This window comes from Mixophyes fleayi, chromosome 3 (assembly GCF_038048845.1).
Source record: "Mixophyes fleayi isolate aMixFle1 chromosome 3, aMixFle1.hap1, whole genome shotgun sequence".
NCBI lineage: Eukaryota > Metazoa > Chordata > Amphibia > Anura > Limnodynastidae > Mixophyes > Mixophyes fleayi.
Window position 1 is genome coordinate 21717007 of NC_134404.1, and position 14647 is coordinate 21731653.

At 39.8% G+C, this 14647-nt stretch overlaps 1 protein-coding gene across 1 annotated transcript in view; it reads right to left on the reverse strand.

The window, feature by feature from the left end:
* The window catches only part of RP1L1 (RP1 like 1), a 63244-nt gene that overhangs the window by 15831 nt on the left and 32766 nt on the right, over positions 1-14647 (reverse strand). The window contains exon 2 of the mRNA XM_075201199.1: positions 5844-6486. Coding sequence (XP_075057300.1) covers positions 5844-6467 — 624 coding nt within the window. The 5' untranslated portion in view covers positions 6468-6486. The remainder of the gene's footprint in view (positions 1-5843; positions 6487-14647) is intronic.

Sequence of the window (14647 nt, forward strand, 5' to 3'; positions counted from 1 at the left end):
GGTGCGCGGCACTGTCACAAGGGTGCCGTGGACAGGAAGAGGGAAAAAAAACAAAAAAACCTTACCAATCCAGACGCGCCCGGGACCCAGCATCCTCCTCCCTCCTCATTGAATGTCGGGTGCAATGTCATCACGCCCGACATTCAGTGAGAAGTGACGGGAGAGAGGAGGATGCTGGGTCCTGGGCATCGGCGAATTGGTAGGTTTTTTTTGTTTGTTTTTCTCTCTTCCTGGCCATGGCAGGATGCAGAGGGGGCACAGCGAGGATGCAGAGGGGGCAGAAAGGATGCAGAGGGTGCAGAGTTAAGATGCAGAGGGGGAAGAGGGAGCAGAGCGTGGATGCAGAGGGGGCAGAGCAAGGATGCAGAGGTGGCAGAAAGGATGCAGAGGGGGCAGAGTGAGTAGATGCAAGTGGCACGGAGTGTGTGGATGCAGAGGGCACAGAGTGTGTAGATGCAGAGGGGGCACAGAGTGTGTAGATGCAGAGGGGGCACAGAGAGTGTGGATGCAGAGGGGCACAGAGTGTGGAGATGATGCAGAGGCACAGAGTGAGTTAGCTGTAAATTATTCTTTTACAGAAATATAATTGAAAAAATATATATTTCTGTGTATTTTTGCATACAACTAAATAAGTATTTCTGTCCTGTCCTAAATACTTATTACATTCTTTGACCCAGCTACTTTGAGGGGTGCCTTGAAAAAATGATGGAGACTCTAAAGGTGCCGCGAACTGCAAAAGTTTGGGAACCACTGGAATAATGGAATCACATTGAGTAATAGAATAATGAAATGATATGGATAATGGAATAATATGGAGTAATAGAATAATGGAATCATATTGAGTAATAGAATAATGGAATCATATGGAGTAATAGAATAATGGAATCACATTGAGTAATAGAATAATGGAATCATATGGAGTAATAGAATAATGGAATCATATGGAGTAATAGAATAATGGAATCATATGGAGTAATAGAATAATGGAATCACATTGAGTAATAGAATAATGGAATCATATGGAGTAATAGAATAATGGAATCATATGGAGTAATAGAATAATGGAATCCCGTTGAGTGATAGAATAATGGAATCACATTGAGTAATAGAATAATGGAATCATATGGAGTAATAGAATAATGGAATCATATCGAGTAATAGAATAATGGAATCACGTTGAGTGATAGAATAATGGAATCATATAGAATAATGGAATCACATTGAGTAATAGAATAATGGAATCATATGGAGTAATAGAATAATGGAATCATATGGAGTAATAGAATAATGGAATCACGTTGAGTAATAGAATAATGGAATCATATGGAGTAATAGAATAATGGAATCACATTGAGTAATAGAATAATGGAATCATATGGAGTAATAGAATAATGGAATCACATTGACTAATAGTAATAGAATAATGAAATGATATGGAGAATGGAATAATGGAATCATATGGAGAATACAATAGTGGAAGGTTATCGAGAATGGGACAGTGGAATGATATGGATAATAGAATAATGGAATGATATGCAGAATGGAATAACGAAATAATATAGAGCATTGAAAAATATAATGATATGGAGAATATAATAATGGAATGATATCGAGCAAGGAATAATGGAATAATATGGAGAATAGAACAATGGAATGATATGGAGAATACAATAATGGAATGATATGGAGAATACAATAATGGACTGATATGGAGAATGGAAAAATGGAATGATATAGTGAATGAAATAAAGGAATGATATTGATAATACAATAATGGAATGCTTAGGAGAATACAATAATGGACTGATATGAGGAATGGAATAATGGAATGATATGGTGAATACAATAATAGAATCATATGGAGCATGGGATAGTGGAATGATTTGGTGAATACAACAATACAAAGATATGACGAATACAATCATGGAATGATTTGGATAATGCAATGGAATTCTATGGAAAATACAATAATGGACTGATATGTAGAATGGAATAATGTAATGATATGGTAAATACAACAATACAAAGATATGGGGAATACAATAATGGAATGATTTGTATAATACAATAATGGAATGCTATGGAGAATACAATAATGGACTGATATGGAGAATGGAATAACGGAATGATATGCAGAATACCATAATGAAATGGCATGGAAAATTAAATTGTGAAGTTACAGTAAGTAATAGAATAATATAATTATATCGAGTTATACAGTAATTAAATTATATGGAGTAATGAAATACCAAAATGGTTTAATGATATGTAATTATGGAATGGTATGGAGTAAGAGAAAAACTGATTGCCATGGAATGATAAAATATTAATATGAAGCAATATAATGATTAAATTACATGGAATAATATAATGAAGTTATATCAAATGATAAAATAATGAAATTATATGGAATGCTAGAATAATGAAATTATGTCATAATAGAATGATGGAATTGTATGGAGCAAAAGAAGAATAAATTGCATTATTATTGTCATTGTTAATTACTGAAGTCATATGGAGTTATTGAATAAATCAAATTATATGAAGTTACAGAATAATGGAATTATATGGAGTAATTTAATAATGAAAAGTTATGGAGTAATACTTGAAGTGGAGTAATAGAATAGTGAAATTATATGGAGTAATAGAATAATGGAGTTATATAGAGTAATTATTGAAGTGATATAGACTCAAATAATAATGAAATAATATGGCACAATTATTGGAATGTTATAGAGTAATATAACAATGTAATTATATGGAGTTATATAGTAATGTGATGATATGGAGTGAATATTGAAGTGATATGGAGTATTAGAATAATGTAATTGTATTATGTTATAGAATAACGAATGATATAGAGTACTTATTTAAATTAAATGGAGTAATAGAATAATTAATTGATATGGAGTGATTATTGAAATGATATGGAATAATAGATTAATAGAATGTCATTAAGTAATAGAATAATAGAATTATATAGGCTAAATAGTGAAGTGAGAAGAGTAATAGAATATTGGAATTCTATGATGTAATAGGATAATGAAAAGATGTGGAGCATTAATTGAAGTAATATGGAATAACTGAACTAATATGGAGTAATAAAATACTGGAATTATATTGACTAATCTGAGAGATGTGGAGTAAAAGAATAATTAAACAATATGCAGTAAAACACTAATAGTATATTGCATTCTTAACTGTGTATTTATTTATGCAGCCAATTACTGCTATGAAAGAATTATTTTCTGCCTTTCTTTAAAATTTTTTAGATAGTTTTCACTTGTCCAAATATCATAATCTATTTTAATTCAACATTTTTTAACTACCTGTTACCTGGGACAACTTGGGACAAGGTCGGGCAGTAACACTCAGGCTGCAAGGAGCAGTTTCATGATAAATAATTCAGTTACAGTGCTGTGAATGTTACTAGGCCAAACCCTGATAGAACAAAGCCTGATTAAAAGTTAAATATGTTTAATCTATTAATGGAACTGTACTCCTAGTCCTTCTAAGCAGTGCGATCCGTGGTCACATGACTGCAGTGAAGTCTGGGAATTGATTAAGCCATTGGCTGTAACAGAGTAATGTGAAGGTATAAATCTGGATACTAGCACCCAAAAAAAAGATTTTTATTTTATTACTATTCTAGCTGAGGGCAGGTAATTGGCCTGAAGGCGTATAAGCTCCCAGGTTGTGGTAGAAAATAGAGTTTGGTGCCCTGCAAGAGTTAATATGAAATCAGGTTTGTTAGTAGTATTTATTAGCCAATCAGAAAGGTTTTAGGGGACGGCCGGAGCTGGGGCGGTTTTACAAGCCTAAGTGTAGATGGTTTCTTTGTCTTGCCACTTGCCAATTGCACTTGCAATTTCCCTTCCCATTGGTTGTAGTTTTTTTTTATGATAGTTTAAGCAGTGTGTTTTTTTTTTTATTTCAGAAGGTTCTTGGTGTGACGGGAAAGCATGCCAATCCAGGGGCAAACGCAGGATTTGTAGAGGGGGGTTTCCACACCACGCCGCTAGTGGGTGTGACCAGCATGCATGGGGGCGTAGCTATAATTTTAAAGAGTGCTTGGCAACTCTCCAACTTTTCCTATCCCCATAAAATACATGGGCAATGCTGCGTGCACTACTGTTAGGTGCACGCAGCTCTCTCCTTTCAAGCAGAGCCGTGTGAAGCGGGGGCAGGGTCCAGACACCTCAATTATACAGTGCCCCAGGCTTGGAGGGGGGTTTCCAGGCCTATGCAATCAGTAACGATAAATAAGGCATTTGGGTGGCAGTGGAGCACTCTCCTTCAAAAGGGAGGCTTGTTGTTAGTGACTCTCCCCCCTGAGAGTTATGGGGCACAGTGGCTGAGTCAAACAAGGGAGAGTGGGGCTTCATGACCTAGAAGTGCCAGAGGACGTTCTTTGTTCAACGTAATTTGGTTGAAGACTGGATAGTAACTGATTGGCCAATACTTTTTTTCTTTGCCACCACTTTAAATTATTTTCAATAACTGTAGTAACAATTTCTCCACCAAACAAGCCTCCTGTGTCTTTATTTCTTATAATAACACTTGTCAAAGGCATTTATGTAATAGTTAATGTTGGATCAACCACTAGGCTTCTTAATATGTGCTATCTGCATTTTGTTAGTGTTTGTTTCCTTCCAGTTCTGGTTTCTGTCCATGCTCCTTAGACATACTTAAGGCAAGGCACAGGTTTTATGTTTTCTAACACATACAAAAAAATACACATCAAAGGCAAATGTATTGACATGGCTTTGTTACCAGCGTTTGGAGCTCAAGAAATGTATTGAATCGAAGAAGATGAGGCCCCAAAACCAAACCGCTAATAGAATACAACTGCAACTCTAATGACTGACTGTTGTGAATGACGACCAAACCAACATGAACAGTAAAGTCCCCTGAAAGAGGCCATTGAAAAGCTAAATTTTGCAGATTACATTGTAGTCATTGTTATATACACTAAGGGGCTCATGACATAATTGCACAAAGTAAGTTGGCAGGAAATGATGTACACATGAAACAGTGCATTTGCGCCAGGCTTACATCAGGAGTAACAAGCGTGTATACTTACGCCAAACCTATAGCATACAGAAAGCGCAGAAATGCAGTGTTGGTAGTAAATCTGAAAGTCGCATTACCATATTGGTACACAATATAATAATGTTAATGAAGTGTCACATACACAACCGAGAATAGTGTCTGGGAACTGTTATTAATAAATGCAAAAAGTTGCATTTACCATGTTATTAAAATTTAATTAAATGTAGTCTAATTACATTAAATGCAAACATCTGTTATTTTCCACTTTAAAAATCTTTCATTTGGGTTAGTCCAAATGGAAATATCAATGAAGTAATGCAAATAGATGGCCGTGACTTATATAACAGGCACGCTAATGATTTAAGTACTATCAGTTGGAGAGGTCAATCTGCAAATATCCAACCAGATGCGGCTCGTTCGTGCTGCCGATCGATCATCATTGCATCTCGCGGTACCAGCCCTCCGGTACCCGCAAGAGTTGCGCTTCTGTCAAGGTCTACCTCAGTCACAGTTATGTGAACACGTTCTTATTGGACTCAGCTTGTGTCCTGGCTAACAATGATTGGATAAAATTGCTTAAAAAGGAATAATATACTCTACAATGTAAATAATAATGCTATAAGAAGGCATCTAGGTAATTTGCAATATCCACATTGTCTACATGAATCATAAAACCACCAATTGTTCACCATAATACTTAAGTAATAATGTCTGTTAGTAACAGTTGTATGAAATTAGATCATTAACAATAGTTTATACATTGTGCATTATAAAGCAACCTTATTACTTACTCTACTTCCATCCACAGTGTACAACCTCCGCACGGTATACTGCAAGAGATCCGAAGCATCCTCAAGGAAAGTCCTGAAATTACGAGTGTTCCGACGGTTTAGGATGACGGAACGTCTAACAGTTGGATCTCCATTCTTCACAAGAACAATTTTCTTTCTTGGTTTCGGCACCTGTTGGAAATGAGTTGAAGAATTTTCCTCCTCCTGATCCTCCTGTTGACCTTGTTTCCGGCCACTAACTGGACGACTAGCTCTCTGAGTGACCATCTTACGTCCAGCAATGGGTTGCACATATTTTTTATCAGAGCAAATATAACGCCCCCCATCTTGAAGCTGCTCGAGTCTGTTTATGCTATGTGTTCCCCGAGGGGTCGTGATCGTCCGCACCCCAAAGGGCAAAGGAACTCTGTTTGAAAGATCGTCCATGAGGGCACTGAAACTTTTAAAACTGCGCCGACTAATAGCCATCTTCACTCCACTGAACTGAGGGTCTCCACTCTTAAAGAAGGTTATCTTCTTCGCTGGTGTCACTTCGGAGACTGCATGAGGGCGAGCCACAGGGGGTAACCGCTGTTCTGAACTGGATTGAGAGGCCATGTGACCTTCAGCCGCAGCCAGGTTCATTGTAGATGATTATCTGGGGCTGAAATTGGAGAACACAGAATGATTATTATAATATAAATAATTCAAATAATAAAATAACGATTTCATGTTGAGACGACTTTTATGTGACCTAATCTCATCCCTTCCCAATACTATGACTTTGGCAGTGGTACCTGTCTTTCATTTGCAGTATTTAGCAGGGTACCAGTACTTAAATATATTATTATTATTTTTATTATTATTATTATTATCTTAGATTTGTAAGGCACCACAGTATGGAAAACAGTACATACATAAAACAGGAACATACAAGATAGACAACATAAATGCAGACATGGAAACAAAGGGTATGAAGGACCCTGCTCATTAGAGAGCTTACATTCTAAGTGGAAGAAGGCACAGCTGAAATAAAAGGAGCGAGTGTGGCTCAGAGTAGAGATTGGGACAGCTGTGAGGGTGTATTGGTGTGAATAGGGTTATCTGGGATAATGTAAGCTCTAACAAAGAGACGGGTTTTCAGATATATAAAGATTCAAAGGCTATGGGAAAGTCTGATTGAGCATGGTAGGGAATTCCATAAGTGGGGAGCAGCACGGGAGAAGTCTTGTAGGCGGGAGTGAGAGGTGTTTACCAGAGATGAGACAAGGCGCAGGTCAGAGGTACATCTAAAAGGGCGAGAGGGAGAATATTTTGATATGAGATTTGAGATATATGAAGGGGTAGTGTTGTTGATGGCTTTGTAGGTAAAGATGAGTAATTTGAATTTGATTCTGGAGGACACAGGGAGCCAGTGTAGGGATTTGCAAAGTGGTGCAGCATTTAGGGAGAATTGAAGTTGGGATATATGGGTGTCAGGAATGCCAGATAGCAGAAGGTTGCAGTAGTCATGATGGGAGATGATGAGAGAACGGGTAAGAGTTTTGGTAGGATGTTGAGTAATAAAAGAGCGTATTCTGACAATGTTTCAACAGAACTGGGAGAGAGTCTGGAAGTGAGGAATAAAGCAGAGGGCAGTCAAGTGTAACACCAAGGCCGCGGGCTTGGGAGACTAAGGAAATTGTGGTGTTATTGACATAGAGGGAGATCTAAGGGGATGTGCTGTCTCTGGCAGGAGGGAAGATAATAAGCTCTGTTTTGGACATGTTGAGCTTTAGATATAGTTGACACATCCATGTAGAGATAGCAGAAAGACAGCTACAGAAGGAGAGAGGTCAGGGGAAAGATACAGGGGATAGATTCAAATATCAAATATCAAAAACCAAATATCAAAAATATTTATTTTTTGATATTTGAATAAAAAAGCCTTGCTTATATACCATCTTTTTATTAATATCGTTATTGGAGATGTCAGAGGAAGTCTTGTAAAATAAATAAATAGAACCAATTAAAAAAAACAATTAAAAAAGAAATATATAAGGAGAAATTAATTATATAGAATAACTACAGAGTCTGTTCCCCTGGACAAGTGTGAAATACTGTATATAAATCAACAACCTGGCTTATATCCCTAGTTCCACAAAGATCCTAAGATTACTCATAATCTTCCAACCCTGACTGTGACTACATCATAGTTTTAACATCAGACAAAAAAATCCTTATTGCAATAGCAAATCATATCCGACTCTACTCAAGAGTTCGTTTATGATTTTAAATTTATCTCCTTTCTTTCCTTTTTTGATTTTAATCAAATTAGGCTTCCATTGGACATGTATAGCAAAATAAGCAATGAGATGTATTACTAAATATAGGATATTTTAATTAGAGATGAGCGGGCTCGGATATCTGAAATCCGAGCCCACCCGAACATTGCCGATCCGAGTCGGATCCGAGACAGATCCGGGTATTGGCGCCAAATTCAAATCTGAAACTGAGGCTCTGACTCATAATCCCGTTGTCGGATCTCGCGATACTCGGATCCTATAAATTCCCCGCTAGTCGCTGCCATCTTCACTCGGGCATTGATCAGGGTAGAGGGAGGGTGTGTTAGGTGGTCCTCTGTCCTGGTAGATCTCGTGCTGTGCTGTTTAGTTCTGTGCTGTGCTGTTTAGTTCTGTGCTGTGCTGTGCTGTGCTGTGCTGTGCTCTGCAGTATCAGTCCAGTGGTGCTGTGTGCTGTGCTCTGTCCTTCTGAGGTCAGTGGTGCTGCTGGGTCCAGTGCTGTGTCCTGTTCAGTCCAGTGGTGCTGTGTCCTGTGCTCTGTGCTTCTAAGGGCATAGTTATTTCCCCAATATTCCCCTGTGTTTAAAAAATTAAAAAAAAGTTATTTAAAAAAATACCAAAAACTAATTTAATTTTTTTTAATTACCACAAAATTTGCACAACCAATCCTGCAGTATAAGCCCATTGGTACTGCAATATTACCAAGTTCACACATTCAGCAGTAAAAGTCCAGTGGTACTGCAATATTACAAAGTTTACACATTCTGCAGTATCAGTCCAGTGGTGCTGTGTGCTGTGCTCTGTCCTTCTGAGGTCAGTGGTGCTGCTGGGTCCTGTGCCGTGTCCTGTTCAGTCCAGTGGTGCTGTGTCCTGTGCTCTGTGCTTCTAAGGGCATAGTTATTTCCCCATTATTCCCAAGTTTTTAAAAAATTAAAAAAAAAGTAAAAAAAAAAATTACAATTAAAAATTAAAAAAAAAATATATATAATTATAACCAAATTTGCAAAACCAATCCAGCAGTATAAGTCCATTGGTACTGCAATATTACAAAGTTCACACATTCTGCAGTATCAGTCCAGTGGTGCTGTGTCCTGTGCTCTGTCCTGCTGAGTTCCGTAGTGCTGCTGGGTCCTGTGCCGTGTCCTGTTCAGTCCAGTGGTGCTGTGTCCTGTGCTCTGTGCTTCTAAGGGCATAGTTATTTCCCCATTATTCCCAAGTTTTTAAAAAATAAAAAAAAAGTAAAAAAAAATAAAAAATTTAAAAAAAAAAAATATATAATAATTATTATAACCAAATTTGCAAAACCAATACAGCAGTATAAGTCCATTGGTACTGCAATATTACCAAGTTCACACATTCTGCAGTATCTTGTGCTACATATAATGGAGACCAAAAATTTGGAGGATAAAGTAGGGAAAGATCAAGACCCACTTCCTCCTAATGCTGAAGCTGCTGCCACTAGTCATGACATAGACGATGAAATGGCATCAACGTCGTCTTCCAAGCCCGATGCCCAATCTCGTAGTACCGGGCATGTAAAATCCAAAAAGCCCAAGTTAAGAAAAAGTAGCAAAAAGAGAAACTTAAAATCATCTGAGGAGAAACGTAAAGTTGCCAATATGCCATTTACGACACGGAGTGGCAAGGAACGGCTTAGGCCCTGGCCCGTGTTCATGACTAGTGGTTCAGCTTCACCCACGGATCTTAGCCCTCCTCCTCCCCCCCCCCCTACAAAAAATTGAAGAGAGTTATGCTGTCAGCAACAAAACAGCAAACAACTCTGCCTTCTAAAGAGAAATTATCACAAATCCTCAAGACGAGTCCAAGGGTGTTGGTGGTTGTCAAGCCTGACCTTCCCATCACTGTACGGGAAGAGGTGGCTCGGGAGGAGCCTATTGATGATGTAGCTGGCGCTGTGGAGGAACTTGATGATGAGGATGGTGATGTGGTTATTGTAAATGAGGCACCAGGGGGGGAAACAGCTGATGTCCATGGGATGAAAAAGCCCATCGTCATGCCTGGTCAGAAGACCAAAAAATGCACCTCTTCGGTCTGGAGTTATTTTTATCCAAATCCAGACAACCAATGTATGGCCATATGTAGCTTATGTAAAGCTCAAATAAGCAGGGGTAAGGATCTTGCCCACCTAGGAACATCCTCCCTTATACGTCACCTGAATAACCTTCATAGTTCAGTGGTTAGTTCAGGAACTGGGGCTAGGACCCTCATCGGTACAGGGACACCTAAATCCCGTGGTCCAGTTGGATACACACCAGCAACACCCTCCTCGTCAACTTCCTCCACAATCTCCATCAGATTCAGTCCTGCAGCCCAAGTCAGCAGCCAGACTGAGTCCTCCTCAATACGGGATTCATCCGAGGAATCCTGCAGCGGTACGCCTACTACTGCCACTGCTGCTGTTGCTGCTGTTAGTCGGTCATCTTCCCAGAGGGGAAGTCGTAAGACCGCTAAGTCTTTCACAAAACAATTGACCGTCCAACAGTCGTTTGCCATGACCACAAAATACGATAGTAGTCACCCTATTGCAAAGCGTATAACTGCGGCTGTAACTGCAATGTTGGTGTTAGACGTGCGCCCGGTGTCCGCCATCAGTGGAGTGGGATTTAGAGGGTTGATGGAGGTATTGTGTCCCCGGTACCAAATCCCGTCGAGATTCCACTTCACTAGGCAGGCGATACCAAAAATGTACAGAGAAGTACGATCAAGTGTCCTCAGTGCTCTAAAAAATGCGGTTGTACCCACTGTCCACTTAACCACGGACATGTGGACAAGTGGTTCTGGGCAAACGAAGGACTATATGACTGTGACAGCCCACTGGGTAGATGCATCCCCTTCTGCAGCAACAGCAACAGCTGCATCAGTAGCAGCAACTACAAAATGGCGGCTCGTGCAAAGGCAGGCAACATTGTGCATTACAGGCTTTAATAAGAGGCACAATGCTGACAACATATTAGAGAAAATGAGGGAAATTATCTCCCAGTGGCTTACCCCACTTAGACTCTCATGGGGATTTGTGGTGTCAGACAATGCCAGTAACATTGTGCGGGCATTAAATATGAGCAATTTCCAGCACGTCCCATGTTTTGCCCACACCATTAATTTGGTGGTGCAGCATTACCTCAAGAGTGACAGGGGTGTGCAGGAGATGCTTGCGGTGGCGCGCAAAATTGCTGGACACTTTCGGCATTCAGCCAGTGCCTACCGCAGACTAGAGGCACATCAAAAAAGCATGAACCTGCCCTGCCATCACCTCAAACAAGAGGTTGTGACGCGCTGGAACTCCACCCTCTATATGCTGCAGAGGATGGAGGAGCAGCAAAAGGCCATTCAGGCCTACACAGCCACCTACGACATAGGCAAAGGAGTGGGGATGCGCCTCAGTCAAGCGCAGTGGAGACTGATTTCCGTGTTGTGCAAGGTTCTGCAGCCATTTGAACTTGCCACACGAGAAGTCAGTTCCGACACTGCCAGCTTGAGTCAGGTCATTCCCCTGATCAGGCTGTTGCAGAAGCAGCTGGAGAAAGTGAGGGAGGAGCTGGTAAGCCATTGCGATTACACCAAGCATGTAGCTCTTGTGGATGTAGCCCTTCGTACGCTTTGCCAGGATCCGAGGGTGGTCACTCTTTTAAAGTCAGAGGAATACATTCTGGCCACCGTGCTCGATCCTCGGTTTAAAGCGTATGTTGTGTCTCTGTTTCCGGCGGACACAAGTCTACAGCGGTGCAAAGACCTGCTGGTCAGGAGATTGTCCTCTGAAGAGGACCGTGACATGCCAACAGCTCCACCCTCATTTTCTTCCACATCTATGGCTGCGAGGAAAAAGCTCAGTTTTCCCAAAAGAGGCGCTGGCGGGGATGCTGATAACATCTGGTCCGGACTGAAGGACCTGCCAACCATTGCAGACATGTCTACTGTCGCTGCATTGGATGCTGTCACAATAGAAAAAATTGTGGATGATTACTTTGCTGACACCATCCAAGTAGACATGTCAGACAGTCCATATTGTTACTGGCAGGAAAAAAAGGCAGTTTGGAAGCCCCTGTACAAACTGGCTCTATTTTACCTGAGTTGTCCCCCCTCCAGTGTGTACTCGGAAAGAGTTTTTAGAGCAGCGGGGAACCTGGTCAGTGAGCGGCGAAGGAGGTTGCTTCCTCAGAACGTTGAAAAAATGATGTTTATAAAAATGAATAATCAATTCCTCAATGAAGTACAGCACTGCCCTCCAGACAGTACAGAGGGACCTGTGGTTGTGGAGTCCAGCGGGGACGAATTGATAATGTGTGATGAGGAGGAAGTACACACTGTAGGGGGAGAGGAATCAGAGGTTGAGGATGAGGACGACATCTTGCCTCAGTAGAGCCTGTTTAGTCTGTACAGGGAGAGATGAATAGCTTTTTTGGTGTGGGGGCCCAAACAAACCAATCATTTCAGCCAAAGTTGTTTGGTAGGCCCTGTCGCTGAAATGATTGGTTTGTTAAAGTGTGCATGTCCTATTTCAACAACATAAGGGTGGGTGTGAGGGCCCAAGGACAATTCCATCTTGGACCTTTTTTTTTTGCATTATATGACCAATCAACAGTCGTTTGCCATGTTCAAAAAGTAAAACCAAATTTAAAAAAATACAAGAAATTAAACCAAAAGTAAAATGCCGTGTCATAATTTAAAACAAGAGGTATTGACGTGCTCTAAAACTACTGTATTGTTGTTTATATTTTATAAACACTACACTTGAAAGCTTGAGTCTTTCAATAAAAAAGTAACTGTCCATTGCACGAATATTTGCAACAGGGACAATTTTAGGGTTAAGAAAATCAACTAATAACACTTCGACGCTGTCTGTCTTTATAAACACTACACTTGGAAGTTGGAGGAGGTATTGTGGCCCCGGCACCAAATTTACTACCGGGGCCACTCCACTGTGCAGTCCATATTTAGGTGTATCAGATATTAAACAACGGTGACAGTTGATGCCCAATTTTTTAATTATATTGTGGCCTCGGTACCAAATTGTGTACCGGGGCCACCACACTACGCAGTCCAGATACTTGTTTGGTGGAATTCAGACCAGTTGAGGGTTTTATTATTATTATATTGTGTGGACCACTCTATCTATACCACACTACAACTCTATATACCACTCTATTTCATACTTTAATTCTATTTCATACTTTAATTCTATTTAATACTTTAATTCTATTTCATACTTTAATTCTATTTCATACTTTAATTCTATTACTAATTACCATAAAGAGGAACAAAATAAACCAATTTTACCAAAAGTATAATATGACTTAGACTTACAAACACTACACTTGAAAGATCGTGCCTTTAAATGAAAAAGTCAGTCTTCATTGCACGACTATGTGCAACAGGGACAGTTTTTTGGGTTTACAAAGTCAAACAATAACACTTTGACCCTGTCTGTCTGGGATCTCAATGACGAATTGTCTGTACCATGTTTGGAGGAGGTATTGTGGCCCCGGTATCAAATTGGGTACCGGGGCCACCCCACTATGCAGTCCAGATACTTGTTTGGTGGAATTCTGACACGTGGAGGGTTTTTTAATTATATTGTGGCCTCGGTACCAAATTGTGTACCGGGGCCACCACACTACGCAGTCAAGATAGATAGATGCGTATCATAGATAAAGTACATTCAGTGGTGTGGGGCAAATTGAAAAATATTCAAAATGCACTGACATTATCAAAAACAAGAGGTTGTCACACGCTAAAACTCCAACATGTATATGATGGAGAGGATGGAGGAGCAGCCGTATGTGTAGTGTAATGCAGACCTGTTGAAGGTTTTTTATATATTTTATTGTGGTGCCCAGTGCCCACTCCTCTACGCAGTCCAGGTACATTTATTGGTGCGATTCATAAAAGTTCAGGGTTTTTAATATATATTGTGGTGACCCACTCCTCTACGCAGTCCAGGTACATTTATTGGTGCGATTCATAAAAGTTCAGGGTTTTTAATATATTGTGGTGACCCACTCCTCTACGCAGTCCAGGTACATTTATTGGTGCGATTCATAAAAGTTCAGGGTTTTTAATATATATTGTGGTGACCCACTCCTCTACGCAGTCCAGGTACATTTATTGGTGCGATTCATAAAAGTTCTGGGTTTTTAATATATTGTGGTGACCCACTCCTCTACGCAGTCCAGAAAGATACCTTGTTGCAACGTTTTGGACTAATAACTATATTGTGAGGTGTTCAGAATACACTGTAAATTAGTGGAAATGCTTGTTATTGAATGTTATTGAGGTTAATAATAGCCTAGGAGTGAAAATAAGCCCAAAAACTTGATTTTTAAACTTTTTATGTTTTTTTGCAAAAAAATCCGAATCCAAAACCTTAAATCCGAACCGAGACCTTTCGTCAAGTGTTTTGCGAGACAAATCCGAACCTCAAAAATAACGAAAATCCGGATCCAAAACACAAAACACGAGACCTCAAAAGTCGCCGGTGCACATCCCTAATTTTAATAAGAATAAGAGAATAAACTTGATTTTAGG